This window comes from Ambystoma mexicanum, chromosome 4q (genome assembly GCF_040938575.1).
Source record: "Ambystoma mexicanum isolate Mex_15411 chromosome 4q, UKY_AmexF1_1, whole genome shotgun sequence".
Lineage (NCBI taxonomy): Eukaryota > Metazoa > Chordata > Amphibia > Caudata > Ambystomatidae > Ambystoma > Ambystoma mexicanum.
In genome coordinates, this window is record NC_090928.1 from 185,599,478 (window position 1) to 185,616,407 (window position 16,930).

The window sequence follows — 16,930 nt, forward strand, 5'->3', positions numbered from 1 at the left end:
TCGAGTGACTCTAGGTGTGGCAAGACAAGGGAGGGAAAACAGCAACGACAAGACAGAGGATCTTACTAAGCCTTGTGTCATTCAGATCGTTCATGTGCGACAGCGCAAAGTGCAGGTGGAAGGGATAGGGGAAAGTGCCAGGGAGAGGAAAGGGGGGAAGTGCATTCAGGGCAGCTTTGCTCTGAGTAAGTGCAGCCAAGGCAGCACGGCTCTGGGTATGTGCGAGGAGGCATGGGACTGTAGCCATTACAGATACAGCCCCAAGAGCAAGGTAGGCCCGGAGGCAGTTCAGGGGATACTGATCATGGAGAAGCCTGGTACCCAGTGAGACTCTGAGGGTTGCCAAGCAAGCAGTCAGCGCAGCAGACAGGTAGATCAGCAGGGGTGGGAGAGAGAGAAAGCAGAGGAGAAAGCAAAGGTCTTAGGCTGCTCCCGGAACCTTAAATGGTCGGGCTCAAGTTTGAGAGGGTCAGGGAAGACATTCCAGAGGGAGGCACCTGCAGAGTAGAGAGATCTACCTCCCACTCTCTGCCTAGAGCAGCGTCTGACCCTCAGAGAGTTGGAGGAAGCTTATCGAAGGGCTCGAGAGGGAAGGTATTTTGGAAGAGAGAATTGGATGTAGTACGGGCTACAGCCCCAGAAAGCCTTGTGGACGGTGCAGAGAGTCTTGTACCTCACCCGTGCGTCCTCCGGGAGCAAGTGGAGAGATTTTAGAGCTGAAGCGAGATGGTCCCTGAGCTTGAGGCCAAGGATAAGTCTTGCACTCCTGTTCTGGATTAGTTGCAGAGGGTGGAGAATAGAGGAAGGCAGGTTGAGAAAGAGGCTATTGCAGTAGTCTATACTAGAAAGAACCAGGGCTCTGGAGACAGTGAGCTTCTGGTGGAAAGTGAAAAAAGGAAGAATAGCTCTAAGGAGGTGCCGCTGGTATTGGGCCTTCTTTGCAAGGTCTGGGATGTGAGGAGAGAAGGAGAGAGTGGAGTCAAAGATGACTCCAAGGATTTTTGCCTCACAGAAAGATATAGGAAGAGGGCCCCAAGAAGGGCGGCCAAAGCGAGAGAGGGAAAGTGGGAGCAGGTGTCCCAATGAGAAGGATCTCCATCTTACTGGCATTAAGGCAGAGATCATTGGTGGGGCTCCAATCATGAATCGCAGATAGTCAGTCAGGAATGAGCAAGAGAGGAGAGGAGGCTGAGGAGAGCCTGAAAGAGAGCTGAGTGTCCTCCGCATAACACAGAAAGTTAGAGAAGGTAGGGATCAGGTGGACCAAACGGGCCAAGTAGATATTGAAAGGCCAGGGTGAGAGGATAGAGCCCTGGGGAACACCACAAGTGGAGAGAGTGGTGGTGGAGAGAAATTACCCATGTTGGACCTGGGAGGGTCAGTCGAGGCGGAAGGAGGTCAACCACTCCAGGGCCTGATCTGTTAAGCCCAGGTTCTCACACAGTCAATTGATCAGGATCCTGTGGTTGGCCATGTCCAAAGCAGAGGAAAAGTCAAGGAGGATGAGGACAGAGGGAACGCTGGAGTCAAGATTAGAGAGCAAATCTTCACGGGTGTTCAGGAGAGCAGTTTCCGTGCCTCTAGCTGCTCTAAAGCCAGACCAATGGTCATGGAGACAACCAACAGATTCAGTTTGGAGAGTGAGCTGAGAGATTGCCAGCAGTTCCATGAGTTTGCCCTGGAAAGGAGTGATAGAGATTGGGTGATAGTTTGAAGGACAGCTAAAATCGTCAGAAGTATTTTTAAGGAGGGGGTGCACAAGGGAGTGTCTGAGGAGAGAGGGGAAAGATCCAGTGGTGAAAGAGTGATTGCATAAATCAGCCAAGGCTGGAGCAAGGGTGTCAATGTGGTCCTTGATGGTTCTGGCGGAGCAGGGGAGCATGTGTTTGGATGACACTTTCATAGATCAGACTTGTCTATAAACATTGTCAGGTGTTGTCAGAGAGAAAGATGAGAAAGGAGGAGAGGGAGAGGCAGCCAGGGCGGGACGAGAGAGGGAGAGGAAGAGGAGAGCGAGGACAAGATGTCCTGAGTTTTAGTGGTAAAGTGAGAAGCCAGAGCCGTACGGAGGGCCTGGGAGGGAAAAGGAGAGGTGGAGACTGCAGAAGGATAGACCAGCTCCTTGCAGATTTTGAAGAGTTTGGCCGTGTTGTTAGAGGCTGCAGAGACACAGGCTTGGACTCTCTTCTTGGACAGGACAGAAAGCCTGTATTGCCTGTGGAGCAGATGACAGGCAGGTTTGTCAGAGGATGGGCCCCTCCACTTCCTCTCAGCCACCCTGCACTTGCAGTTCAGTGTGGCAAGGTCGGAGTCATACCAAGAGTTGCACTTGAAGGTAGGCTTCAGGCGGATTCTCATGACAGGGGCAAGGATGTCCAGAGTGTTGGAGATAGAAAGATGCAGGTTGGAGAGGGCTGTGTCAGAGTATGAGTCAGACGCAGGAGTAGGAGGAGCAGAGAAATTAGAGGCAAATGTATTCACTGTTACACGCTTCATGGGCAAAATGACCGCAAAGGTAGGTGGCAGCAGTGGGGTGGGATTTGCCTGGGGAACAGAGAGTTTCAGGTGAGAGGAAAGCAGAAAGTGGTCCGCCCAAGATAGAGGAGTTGTCAGAGGGTTAAAGAGGGGGATGTCTGAGGAGTTGAGAACTTCCAAGTTGTGTCCGGTCGAGCGTGTCGGACCAGAGGGTAGAATGGAGAGAGAGAGAGAGAGTGTCACAGAGGTTATGGAAAAGCCCTGAGGAGGGATTAGATGCATCCAGGTGGATTTTGAGGTCTATGAGGAGGAGAAGTTGAGAGGAAGAGGCAAGGAGAGAAGACAAGAGGTCAGCCGACTCTGAAAGGAAGAGGGCAACCTGGCCAGGTGGCCTGTAGATGGTGGCCAGAGTCAGAGAGAGGCTAGGAGAGATAGAGAGCCTGTCGACCGGGCATTCAAAGGAGGAGTCGGCCTGCGTAGGAATGACAGAAGCAGGGACCCACTCCAGAAAGATCAGAGCTACTCCACCTCTGGGTCGGTTGGTTCTGGGCTCGGAGATGATCTTGTAGCCATCAGGGAGTAGAGTGTCAAAGCCTGTGATAGAGCTGGCCGTGAACCATGTCTCGGTGAGTGCGAGGACATCCATGTCAAGTTCTTTGAGGAGATGTCAGAGGAGCGTTTGACAGCAGAGCGAGAGTTGAGAGTTGCAACGTGGAGTAGGTAGCCACATTTGAAAGACTTCCGGAGTGGGGTACAGGTTTGAGGTATACCCAGCGGATGTGGTAGAGAGTGGGCAGAGGTGGTAGCCGGAGGTGGCACAGTAGCCAGAGAGGAGGAGGAAGGTGCCAGTGAGGCAACAGAAGAAGGAGGTGGCAGAGGAGCCAGGGAGGTGCTAGTAAGGGTAGTGGGAGAAAGAGGTAAGGTGATAAGACTCAGGAGAAGCCTATCAAAAAGGAGGTGAATGGGCTGATGGCCCTGGAGGGAGATGGTGCCATTCAGATAGACATTAATGATGGTCTTGGAGGAGTGGAAGGAGCACAAGAGGACCTCCCACTGAGTGCCACCATCACTGGGAGAGGAAGAGACAGGCGATAGATCGGAGACCATATGAGGGGTCCAAAGGTCTGGAGAGGGTATGACAAAGAGGATGTCAGTTAGCGTCTGTTATTAAAAACAAGGGCAATCCAAGCAAGACGGAGACACTGCAGCTAGGTGGCCAATGTGAGCAAAAAGAATGGGCATGGAACAAATGACCTTCTACTCTAAGGCCATGTCCCTCTCTAACACCTATGGTGGAAATTCTTTGATTGCCAATTGACTCTGAGCTATTTAATTGCCCAGCACTCATTGATGGGCTGCATCACTTTTAAATCACTGAATATGTTACTAATCCCTTTGTACTACTTGGAGCCCCCTCCAAGGATTTTGGCACTGTCTTCACTGCTACTTTTATGGATGGAGCATGCCAATTGTGTGTACCATGTCATTGCAGCATTGCTGACTAAACAATTTTAGAGACTATGGAACCTGACTTCTCCGGGGGCTTCTGTCAGGAAGACATGTCCAGTCAGCATTTTATTTTCCATGCTGGCTCTGGTATGTAAGCAGGCAGAGTTTAAAACACCATCCATTCAACATAAGCCCCTTATTAAAAGTCCCGCTTTTACATGCCGCTAAACTAGCAGGATAAGAAGGGGGCAGAGGCTTTAGGGGGCTAGCTGCACGGATCGGAAACCCTAGTACAGTGTATATTCGTTCCTGTGAGAGAAAATGATCTGCAGAAAAACGCTGAGGCGATAAACATTGAGGCGGCGGGCCAACCCTGCCAGTAACAGCCCACTGTCAGTTAATGTCCTGAGAGAAGCAAGGGTCCCTTAACACAAGCAGGGTTGACTCAACGCTGAGGTGTATGTCACCATTATCAACGACGAGTAGCCACACCCGGGGGCCCATGGAAATTATAAACAAGAAAGTACTTCTCTTCAATCAGTCCTGTGACGCCTTATGTGGGAGCGGGAGTCCATTTTCAGTGTTGATTAAAGTTAACTAATCAACACTGAAAGCGGTGGTCCCAACACAGGACTTTTTTGAGGGTACTTTTTTCTTTATTTATAATGTATCTTTGCCTTTAGAACCCACATGTGCTTACTTGGAGATGCGCAAGGCAGCAAAGGGGAGGAAGGAAGAGCAAGGGAGATGAGGGGCACGCAGCACTGTTGGACCTCGGAACGCAGGCTTAATCAGAGAATACAGCCCACATTCTGAGCTCTCTGATTGGCTAGTGCCCTGACCCATGGTGCTAGTGAAATAATGATTGTCTTCACAGGAAGAACATTGAGTCGCATCCATGTATTCCGAACATTAGTAGAGCCACAGGACCATAAGTAGTGTGTAAATTGCACTTAGGAAAGTATCCAGTACTTAACTGACTGCATTTTATTCAGGGGCCACACAGTTTTCTGTTTGCTGTCTTCTAGACAGACAGATTCTGGACTCTTATGCGGCTGGAGACATTGCCGGCACTACAAGGGACCATCCTTGTTACTTTTATAGAAATTAACTCTAGCAATGTTCCTGGTCAATGCTATTTGAGTGAGTAACTCAGAATGGTGGACTATGACGTAACTAGGACTTTAAAAATCAGGTAAAACAGCGCGACACGTGTTACTGCTTTTCTGATATTTTAATGCACATCCTGCTATGAAAAACTTTTAGTTTGTTTGGCAGATGTAAATTCTGGGGCCTGGGACCTCAATACCTTCAACTCTGTCTCTTCCTAAATACCTTCCTTCTCGAGCCCTTCGCTAATCTGCCTAAAACTCCCTCAGGGTCAGTCGCTTCTCCAAGCAACGAGTTGGTGGTAGATCTCTTTCTTCGGCTGGGGCCTCCCTCTGGAACAGCCTCCCTGCCTCCCTGAAACTTGAGGAGAATCAGCTTAAGTTCCGGAAGCACCTCAAAACCTTTCTCTTTGCTTCTGCTTTTTCCTCCTCCTCTCCCTTGCTGACTTCCTGGCTGACACTGACATTGCACTGGTTGTCTGGCCGCCCTCTGATCTCGGGCCCAGGTCCCTTCCCCTGCCAGTCTCACTCCTGCACTGCCCTCCTGGCAACCCCGCACTTGGGGACTGTTTTCTGTATCCCTACAGTACCACTGCCAGCAATTGACACCTGATGTCTGCACTTACCCTTGCACTTGCCACCTGCTGGCCGTACTTTACTTATTGTTTATTTATTTTCTTATCCCATGTACTGAACTGTCCTCTCCCCCTTCCCCCCGCACTTCTCCTCCCTCCCCTTCCCATGCACTTGCACAATCTGAATGACACATGGCCTTGTAGGATCGTTGTCTGTCTTCCCTCTGTTCCCCTCCCTTGCCTCGTCGCGCCTTGAAACACCTGTGTACAGGCGCGTTATAAATGCCATGTCATATCATCTCAAATTGGTAGTCATTTTGTGTTGCAGGCATGCTTATCCTGTTAATAAACTATTTAAAAAAAGAAGAAAAGCTTGTCGATTCAACCCTGCAATTGTAAAATGAGGCAACATTTGCCTTATGATTTGACGCACTTGAAATCTCCAGACTATTTGGGTACAGAATTGGGTTCTGGGATGGAAACAGAGTGGCAAGTCCTGATATCAGTTTTTGTACAATGGCGAGACACTTTCTTTTCCTAAAAGAAATTGCAGATTTTCTGGTTTTAACTTGACACAGATAGTGCAAAAAAGTAATAGCCTGACTATCCAACAATGAAAAATCACAAAGGACGGTGTTCGTGTACAAATGACTTGCGTTGGTGAGCGTGTTTAAATTCTATTGACATTCCGCAGATTTACGCCGTTTGCAAATGGGCCTGATGACACGCCGGAGGAGATCCTAGCACGGATTGGCAGTGGGAAGTATGCCTTGGCAGGAGGAAACTGGGATTCAGTGTCTGAAGCTGGAAAGGTGGGTGACTTGCTGTTCTTGCTTTGAAATATCACTTTTCGTAAGCAGTTGATGAATTTAAATACAATACCGGGCTCTCCATTAAAGAAAGTGAGAACAATGTCACATTTTGAGTCGGGCCATTGTAGATGTGCTGCTTTAGTGCAATGACCATCTTTGTTTAATTCTCTGAAGCCCTGAAACATAATTGGCAACATGACCCATTCCAATCTGTAGGTGCTTATCCAGTCCTGTTTTTTTATTTGCAGTCTGGGAATTGTAGTTCCACGTTTCCCATCATAAAACTTGGACTGCAAATCCCAGAGTGCCAAGAAAAAAACAAGACTGGATAAGCACCTACAGATTGGAATGGGTCATGTTGGCAACTATGGCGAAATTACGTTTGACATCAGAATACATATCCAAATCCAATGGTCTAATTGGCTAAATAAATTCCCCCTCCCCATGTTACTCCCAGGATTCACTTCCAGGGAAATCCTTTGATAGTCGCCTGGTGTGCCAGCTGCTTTCCCTGGCCATTCGCTTGCTACCCGTGGCACTGCCCACTGCCCTTGTGTGGAGGGACTGCGCTAATCCTAAAGTAACGCGGGCTCTGATGATAGCCCTTTTCTCTCCGGTAGTGACCAGCCCTGATCTCTTTCCAGAACCTCAACAGCTTGGTAGGGACTTTCGAGGGATTAGACAAGGGACAAGGGGTTGCAACTTCTCTTGAACCCCCTCACCAACACAACAGGATAATGCCAAGGCGGCGCACATGGGAAAAGAATAGAACAGGAAGGAGAAGAAGCGAGGTGGAAGCACAGAGTGTCTTGAAGCCGGGGACCAGATCCACAGGCGCAAGCCCTTCAGCAACATAGTTTTGGGATATATACATGTAGGCCGGCGGGGCGTTTGGGAAAGCATATGCCAAGCTGTACCTTGTCTCAGTGACCTTGCGGTTAGGTGGGCGAGTGGGGGGGGTGCATTATTTGCAACTGCGCTTGGCATAACATGGCAGCAACAGGCCATGAGAGGTTGTCCCTAACATGTGGTGACTATACCATAAATATGAGGTATTAGCCACTGTTGAATGACATTACTGGGTTACTTGAGGCTGCAACTTGCAAATGGTGGCTATACGATTCCATGAGTAGGGTAGCCTTATTTTGCATCTTGCATGACTGTCTTAGTCAGCCTAAAACTGCATTTCGCCTGATTGTGCAAGTTAGCCTTAAACCGCTTTCACCTAAGTGAGTGGATTGCGGATAGAGCTGAGTTCATACTAATCCCAGAGGTTCCTGACGTACCAGATGCCTATAAAGGGAATCGTACCATTACTGCGGCTTTACAATTCTGTCCGGTACGAAAACTGTGCATTTGCATACTTCAAAAATCCTGACCCCCACACTACTGCGCCCAAGCAGAGTAGGTGTTGCGGGGGTGTCGCCTGATCTCCTTGGTGGCAGTAACGGGAGTCAGGGATTGTGGGGGTGTCCTCCGCTTACCATTACGGCAAGCGGGGGACAGGAAAAAGAAACATTTTTTAAACAAGGACCCAATGGCATTAGTACTGCCCTATGTAAGTGAGAGGAAGTGATGGTGCAGAGAGACAAGGGAGTTGGCAGTGAACACTTAAGTGTGCCACAGTAAAGGTAAGTGGGGTGGGGGCTGGGGGACGAGAATTGCGGGCAAAAGTGATCTATCTGATCACTATGCCATGCCGTAATTGGGTTTGACATTTCCGTCTAAGCAGTTACGGGCGGCGCAGTGAACACATAGATTCCTATAAAGGGGAGCAAAGTTCATTTGGTAGGCACAGAAAGGCAGCCGGGGAGAGGGAGGCCTCTCCTTACCTCAAAAATACTCTCAAATATCTCCCACTACCCTGACTCTCCCCTCAGCACCTACAACACTAGAATGCAGCTATCCCCCACGATCAACTCCGTCTAGCGGCACAAATAATTATAAAGCGCCTTGCACGCTGCAACAACCTTTTTTGTATTTTTTTTATTGTTTATGGTTAAAAAAAATGTTTACATTTTACTTTGCAAGGACAAAAAAACATAAAACTTTTTGCAATGAAATATAAATACATATAACCAGCAACAGCCGCATTAAACCCAACACAATTAACAGAGTAAAAAATACATCCATAACATCAATATACAAAACACCATCTAAAAGGCATAATACATCTCAACAATATTTCATTCTAAATAGTAACCCATTAAAACAGTTAAAGAGAGAAAAAGATGAAAAAATAAGCATTAGAAATTAAGATTCACCATCCGAACACATCATGGTCAATAATTATAAATTTTCTGAACCAATAACAACATTCATATAAAATCTAGGTGGCAACGCAAGATACACATTTATCCAATATACTCATTCAATTTACATTAGTCTTCGAATGAAATTCTTGACTTTTCAATCAGTTTTTCCTCAATGATTAGCAAAAAATGTGTTAAACTAAGAATGAGGGATTGACTCATTCCCCACATGCATCTTTGCCAAAGCGTTTCTCTACTCATACTAGAGTCTGAGTAAAGAAATTCTCCAAATAAATGTTTCGTTTGGGGTTCAAAATACAAACAATACACAGTAAGATGTTTCAAGGTTTCAATCGTCTTTTTAGTACTACAGAATCTACATTGCCCTCTATTCAAGTTGGTTTTATACTGATTCCATGACATCAATTTCTCATTCGTGGGTAGCTGGTTCAAGCAAAATCTCAAATACGACTTTCTAGCTAAATTACATGGAAAAATATCCTGATACTTCGGACGGAAACCCCACTGACTAGTACATTTCGCATATTCATGATAGGATTTATAGTTATTAATCTTCTCGATTAACATGCACCAATAGTATCGACAGTATTTAAGTTTACATGACGGCAATCCTAATACCAGGTCATCATGATTGATCATAATACAGGATAGCAATTCTTCCATCTTAATCTTAAATTTCAGGAAGGATGGAGGATGACCTTTCTCAATCATACTTGCTAGGTCTTCATATAACGAATCCTTAGGGGGAGATAACATTTTTCCGTAATTTAAAAGTAATCGCCAATGTCATTTGACAGTTAACGGGAGCAGACCCAATTCATGGCAAATAATGGCATTAGGCGTAGAAGATGCCAGCCCAAAAACACTTTTTAACATTTTGCCCTGGATAACGTCTAGAGGTCCCTCCAGTTCATAGAGACATATATCCAAGGCATAAAGTAAAATTGGTTCGATTTTCTGAAGGTAAAATTTAAGCATGGGAAGCAAAGAAAATTTCCCCAATCGTTGATGAATCAGCTTCATCTGTGCAGTAAGCAAATTAGCTTTGTTATTCAAAATCATCTTCCACCCTTCCAATGAATATCTACTAGCAAGGAGATAACCTAGATAGCGCATGGAAGGTGACCTAGAAATGGTAATACCATTAAGGCACCATGTGAAATTGGTGCATCTTTTTTGTCCTTCAACAAATGTAATAATGAAGGATTTTTCAGGGTTAATTTGTAAATTATGTTTACTGGCATATGTGTGAAAGAGACCCAGCTTTGTCTGGAGCCTAAAGGGGGTCTGATCAAAAAACAATAGGTCATCCGCAAAGCTTAGCCAGTTCAATGACAATGATCCTAATTTCACTGGAAAAATGATGGCCTCCTTCCATTTCTAGTCCAGGTCAAGTAGATATAAGTTGAACAGGACTGCAGCAAGATTGCAGCCCTGTTTCAATCCTATTTCAGTTAAAATAGGGTCCGTAAGTGCTCCCAATTTCGTCAAACGTATTCGATAGGTAGTTTGTTTGTGTAGGGCAGCAATCATTGACACAAGCTGCACAGAAAAGCCATATTTAATCAGTTTTACCCACAAAAGTTCTCTAATGACCAAGTCGAAGGCAGCAGTGAGATCCAAAGCTGCCATATAAACCGGACCTACATTAGATGTTCTAGTCAGCTGATATACATGGGGAATTATGGTTGCATTTAATTGGCATCCCATATAACAACGAAAACCAATCTGGAATTTAGGCAATAAATTAGTCTTATTAATATGCTTATGAATACATTGAAGTATAAGACCTGAAAAATGTTTTGCCGAAGCATCCATTAACGTTATAGGCCTAAGGTTAGTCGGTTCATTCATGGGACTCTTTTTATAAATCGGTATAATAATAGCCGAGCACCAGGAACTAGGTATATGACCAAGATAACATATGGCATCAAATTTAATTTTAAAAATCCCAGCCCACAACTCAGGATTCAATTTAATTAGATAAGGTGGAATTCCATCTGGCCCCGGGGCCCTGGAGCCTTTGGATTTCATAATGGTCATATATATGTCCTCAGTGGTCCACGGGAAGCCGCTACCAATGGGACTAAATGAGGTCATAGCTGGGTACGGACGAAAACCATGCGGCGTAGAAAACTTAGATTTGATATAACTGGACCAAGTGACAGTTGAAATGGCTGATTCTTCAATCACCTCTCAGTTTCCAATCAATGTACGAATCGTTGCCCAAACCTGTCTAGTGTTATTCTTCAGTAGTAGAGCAATAAGGTTTTGATTGTCAGCATTAATAAGCTCATATTTCAGAGTTTTAATTTGTCTTTTATATGTCATAATAATATGGGCTTTCAACACATGGAATTTATTAGCATCAAGATCACGAAAGCCAAGTTGCCTAATCAATTGCTGTTTCTCTTTTCGTAAGTCTACCACTTTCTGATTATAAAAATGTCGATGCGTCCATGGACAACTAAAGTCCCTGCTGGTCATGATAGGTGACACATGTACAGCAAGTCTTACAGAATTCTGCAACTTTGCAACAACACAAGACACGCCTCTTAAGGTATTGTTCAAAATAAGTAAGGGATCCTCTTGGATATTGATGGTGACTTTCTTGCACCTTTTGGAGGTCCACTTGACTGACAGGCGAGCTCGGTCAAATTTAATGGCAGATAAAGTCAGAGCAACTTTTAGGCTCCCAATTTTCAATCTAAATTTGAAGTTCAAAGCTAAGTGATCTCCCAAGGATAAGTTGCTAATCAAAATTGGATCACTCATCTGTAATAATCCTGTGGAAACAAAAAAATAATTAATCAATGAGGTCCTAGGGCCTCTTGTCCAAGTATAATGATAGGTTCCTAATTCAAACGGGACCATTTGAATATCCCATGTCATGAAGTAATCCAACCATTTTTTACCATTCACATAGGATTTTTTCTTCAGGTCATAATTGCAATGTTTCCCATCTTTATCTAAGGATAAGCAGGAGGAATTAAAATCTCCACCAATGATTACATTCAAGCTAGATTTATGACGCAAAGCCTGTTCAAAAATAAGGTTCAGGCGATTAGTAATGGTTTCAAAGGAAGTTCTATCATTCCAATACAGATTTACTACAAGAAAATCCTGACGTTGAACATCTTTATACACAATTTCAATCACCAATAATGCAGCATCGGCCCATAACACAGACGATTCCAATCTCAAATTATTATCGATTAGAATAGCAAGGCCTCCAGCCGGGCGACCTAGTATCCCCCTCAACGCAGGCTGATGGTAAGAATCAAACCCCTCCAACTCTAGTTCGCCGGTAAACATGTTTTCTTGAATTAAACCGATTCCTGGGCAAGTACCTTTGTTAAGTGAAGCACTCCATGACCTCAAGTTGGAACTACCACATGAGTTCCATGAAAAAAAGGTCATCCAAACATTTTCATCCTACTTTTTATCCATTGTAGTTGCAGTTGGAGAGGGATTCAAAGGCCCCATTCCCATCATTCCTGATAAAGAAGCCGCAAAATTCATAAATTGTTTCAACACCTCCTCATTAATCAGCGGTTGACTACCTGTCGAATTTACGGTCTGTGGAGGATCTGGCAGGGTCGCTATAATAATTTCTGCTAATTCATCCGAATTAAATAGACAAGGAAATAAGCCTAAAAGTTCTAAGTCATCACGCTGCACCCAGATCAATCTTATAATGATATGCCAATGATAACCGCAAATCATACGAGTCGGGTTGTTATGGAACAAACAAACCCAGGCAATATCATCACTTCTGATGGTACATAAGGCTGGGATAGCCTGAAAGGCCTTGAGCATTGCAGAGAGATTTAGGCTCACTTTTACATTGCTTGGTGTTTTAGTTTCCCAGCCCGTGATGGATGGCATGTCAGGGGTTAGAATCATTACCTCAGTCTTGGACATAGGCTCATAGATATTAGAACATGATTCATGAATACGAGAATGGATCCCTGAATTAGTTCTGTCCCTAGCCATATTTTTGTTATTCTTGCAATGGGACATATCTTGTGCTTCAACATTAGCACCATCCTTATTGTTGAAATAAGGTGCCGGTTCTTTTCCAACATTATCAGAAGGCCCCTCCAGATTAGAGGAATTATTAGTAGGTTCACAGCCATGACTCATATGTGGGATTGCAATCTTGTCACTGGATTGGCCTTGTTTAGATTAATTCACCAATGTTTTGTTCGAAGGTTTCATGGGACCTGCTACCTTAATTTTGTTAGAAGCCTTCTTCATATATAGGGCCGGAAAGAAATGTACTAAATCAGTTTGCTTTTGTTTCACAACACAAGAGCCTTCGACATGAGTAACAATGGCAGTCTCTTTCTCAGTATGTTTGATCACCGGCAACATTCGACTATCAACAGGATTCTGAGCAGCATCAATAGTCAAAAGAGCCCTTGATTCCTGGTTTAGTTGCTGGAGATCAATCTTCTCCTTCTCAAACGTGGAATCCTTAACCTCAACCTTTAAAGATTCTAATAAGCCCTTCGATGGATTTTGTTTATTTTTCAGTCTTAGATTCTTAGCTTGTTTAACCTTGCGTTTAGTAGCTCTCAACAGAAGTCTTTTTTATTTTCTTGATAATACCGGTTCATAGGTCTGATCCTCTACCGTGTTTTATTAATCAGCGGTTGACTACCTGTCGAATTTACGGTCTGTGGAGGATCTGGCAGGGTCGCTATAATAATTTCTGCTAATTCATCCGAATTAAATAGACAAGGAAATAAGCCTAAAAGTTCTAAGTCATCACGCTGCACCCAGATCAATCTTATAATGATATGCCAATGATAACCGCAAATCATACGAGTCGGGTTGTTATGGAACAAACAAACCCAGGCAATATCATCACTTCTGATGGTACATAAGGCTGGGATAGCCTGAAAGGCCTTGAGCATTGCAGAGAGATTTAGGCTCACTTTTACATTGCTTGGTGTTTTAGTTTCCCAGCCCGTGATGGATGGCATGTCAGGGGTTAGAATCATTACCTCAGTCTTGGACATAGGCTCATAGATATTAGAACATGATTCATGAATACGAGAATGGATCCCTGAATTAGTTCTGTCCCTAGCCATATTTTTGTTATTCTTGCAATGGGACATATCTTGTGCTTCAACATTAGCACCATCCTTATTGTTGAAATAAGGCGCCGGTTCTTTTCCAACATTATCAGAAGGCCCCTCCAGAGTAGAGGAATTATTAGTAGGTTCACAGCCATGACTCATATGTGGGATTGCAATCTTGTCACTGGATTGGCCTTGTTTAGATTAATTCACCAATGTTTTGTTCGAAGGTTTCATGGGACCTGCTACCTTAATTTTGTTAGAAGCCTTCTTCATATATAGGGCCGGAAAGAAATGTACTAAATCAGTTTGCTTTTGTTTCACAACACAAGAGCCTTCGACATGAGTAACAATGGCAGTCTCTTTCTCAGTATGTTTGATCACCGGCAACATTCGACTATCAACAGGATTCTGAGCAGCATCAATAGTCAAAAGAGCCCTTGATTCCTGGTTTAGTTGCTGGAGATCAATCTTCTCCTTCTCAAACGTGGAATCCTTAACCTCAACCTTTAAAGATTCTAATAAGCCCTTCGATGGATTTTGTTTATTTTTCAGTCTTAGATTCTTAGCTTGTTTAACCTTGCGTTTAGTAGCTCTCAACAGAAGTCTTTTTTATTTTCTTGATAATACTGGTTCATAGGTCTGATCCTCTACCGTGTTTTATTTAGAGGATTCAACTCGGTCATGAGATTTCTGTATATCATCATCTAAATCAATCAAGTTAGTCAATGCTGAAGGGCTATCTAGGAGTTCTTCTGCGTTACCACTAGCAGTCTGTGCTAATGAAACAGTCATCACGTGGCCAGTCGGAATCTTATCACCTGGTGATTGATCAATTTGATTAATCTTTGCTATACTCAGTAATATCTGTTGAATTGCTACCGAATTTGCTGATACTATCTCAATCAACTGATTTGTTGCTTGAGATGGTACGCCATCTTCTTTCCTGAAGTCTGACGCAGTAATTGCGGCAAAAGTTGTAACAGCATTAGGCCCCATTCGTGGGTCGGCTGGAGTTTGAGAGGATTTGTCAGACATTTGCACACTCCCCCTTTGTCTACCCATTGATAAGGCACCAACAGCATTACAGGTAAATAAAAGACCTTCTATCCGATTGACCTTAGCTAGAAGCTCCATTATTAGACTATGTGAGTAAATGATTTGTGCATGTGTATGTTCGTGGCCCTTGTCAAGGAGGTTGAGAATCCTGGTCAGAACCGGGAAATCAACTCCAAGGTTTGAGGACTCCATTAAATTATGTTCTACTTCAACTTCGAGTGCCGAAAGGCTCGTTTGTTGTTCAGCAGGAGGGGTCGACATCACAGGATTAGACCCCAACATAACATCAACCAAGTCATGAGTATTATCAATTTCTGATGGTGAGCTAGTGTCTATATTTTTAAAGCTCCTATTGGCCTCATTCTTAATGGCATGATCATCAAAAAATGTGTGTATCTGAGCTTTCTTTACAGGCAAATTGCCAGAATCAGTGTGCACATGGACATCTTCCATGCAAAATCTGCCAACTTTCACTGGTGTAGAGGGACCCCTGGAAAAGCGCATTCTCTTGTCTAGAAGTGCCTCAATGGCCGGGGCAATAATTGAAACAGAAAATCTAGATTTGGTTGATGTAATACCCATCTGGGCTAATAATTCTCCATTGGGTGGAATTTCTAGGTGCCCACACACCACATCATTACCATGATCTTGGTTCATTTCTTTAAGCTTATAGGTCACAGTACCAGATGCCAGTAAGGGATCAATTTTAACAATAGTTTGCATCGAAAGTATTTCATTGGTGGGCTCATAACAACTCAATTCACCCTGTAATTCAGCGCACACCAATGTTCCTAACTCATTGGAAAGATTAATTCCATTGTTAACCATTACATTAGTGTCTACCATAGTGGTATGACTTCCTATGGAATCATTCATCATCTCACCAATAGTATCATGAATCCTTCGTCCGTTACGAAGCCCGTTAACCATTTTGGATACCTAAAAATCCAATTCTTGGAGAAACAAAAATGGTTTAGAGGTCGAACAAAAAAAAACAAGAGAACTGGAGCCAGCACCCTGCACCCCGCGCCACGCACCATGAACAGTCAACAGTACTTTGTGTACTTCTCCGGTGCGTGCGCGGGTGTGCAGGGCGCTGGGATTATATAGAAATAGAGTAAGGGCGTCTGTATCCAGGGAGCGGGAACCCGGAAGAGCGACCTTTAAACAAAATAGAAAAGGATTCAGGGATTAGGTGAGGATCGCAGAGCTCAATAAACCAGCACTGCGTACACAATGTACACACTGTGCACAAAGTACACAAAGTACACGCTAGCCACAACGGTCAGGCTGGGCAAACATATATGCAACAGTCACCTTGTCTGTTTCCGGCAACCAACAACTGTGTCCCCAGTAAAGACTTCCTCCTCGAGTCCTCGCGGAGCAAACCCAAGGCACTTCACAACCGCATTCACAGTTAAAATCAAAAATCCAAATATCAGCGAGGCAGCGCGGCGAACCAGTCAACAGTACTTTGTGTACTTCTCCGGTGCGTGCTGCAACAACCTTTAGAATGCAGCTATCCCCCTGATAAATTTGGCCTAGCTGCACACACAATCTCACATACTAGCACCACCTCCACTAAAATGCAGCTATCCCCGCAACAATTCCAGCTAGCTGCACATATACTACCTGTCTCACATACCCTGCCCAAATATTTCAGCATTGGAATGCAGCTTTCCCCCACAAAAATTCTGTTTAACTACACAAATACAGAGTGCACAAATGCACTATTTACTGCTCTATCTCAACTGACCTGGACTCCGGTCCCGACAGTGTTCAACCTACAGCGCGTTGAGACCATATCAATGATGAAAGGCGCTATACAAATGCCCATTAACATAACGTACTACTACTATGACTGGCATTCAAAAGCATTTCGGACAAATAAGAGGCTGCACTTGGCACATGATGGAAGCACTTTGATATGCCAGATGGAACTTGACATATTATTAGATCCGGGATGTGAGACTAGGACAGGCATAAAGTGACAGCACAAGCGTGCATGAGCCTACACTTAACATGTGCTGGCACCCTCATTGAACGTGAGGCTGGATTTAGCATATGGCTATTCCTCATATGTAAGGCTTT

General features: G+C 44.4%; 1 protein-coding gene across 3 annotated transcripts in view; it reads left to right on the top strand.

The window, feature by feature from the left end:
* The window catches only part of RPS6KA2 (ribosomal protein S6 kinase A2), a 1,317,456-nt gene that overhangs the window by 1,227,867 nt on the left and 72,659 nt on the right, over positions 1 to 16,930 (top strand). For all 3 annotated transcript variants that reach the window (XM_069607706.1, XM_069607704.1, XM_069607705.1), the window contains one exon: positions 6,303 to 6,420. In XM_069607706.1, the coding sequence (XP_069463807.1) occupies positions 6,303 to 6,420 (118 nt within the window). The remainder of the gene's footprint in view (positions 1 to 6,302; positions 6,421 to 16,930) is intronic.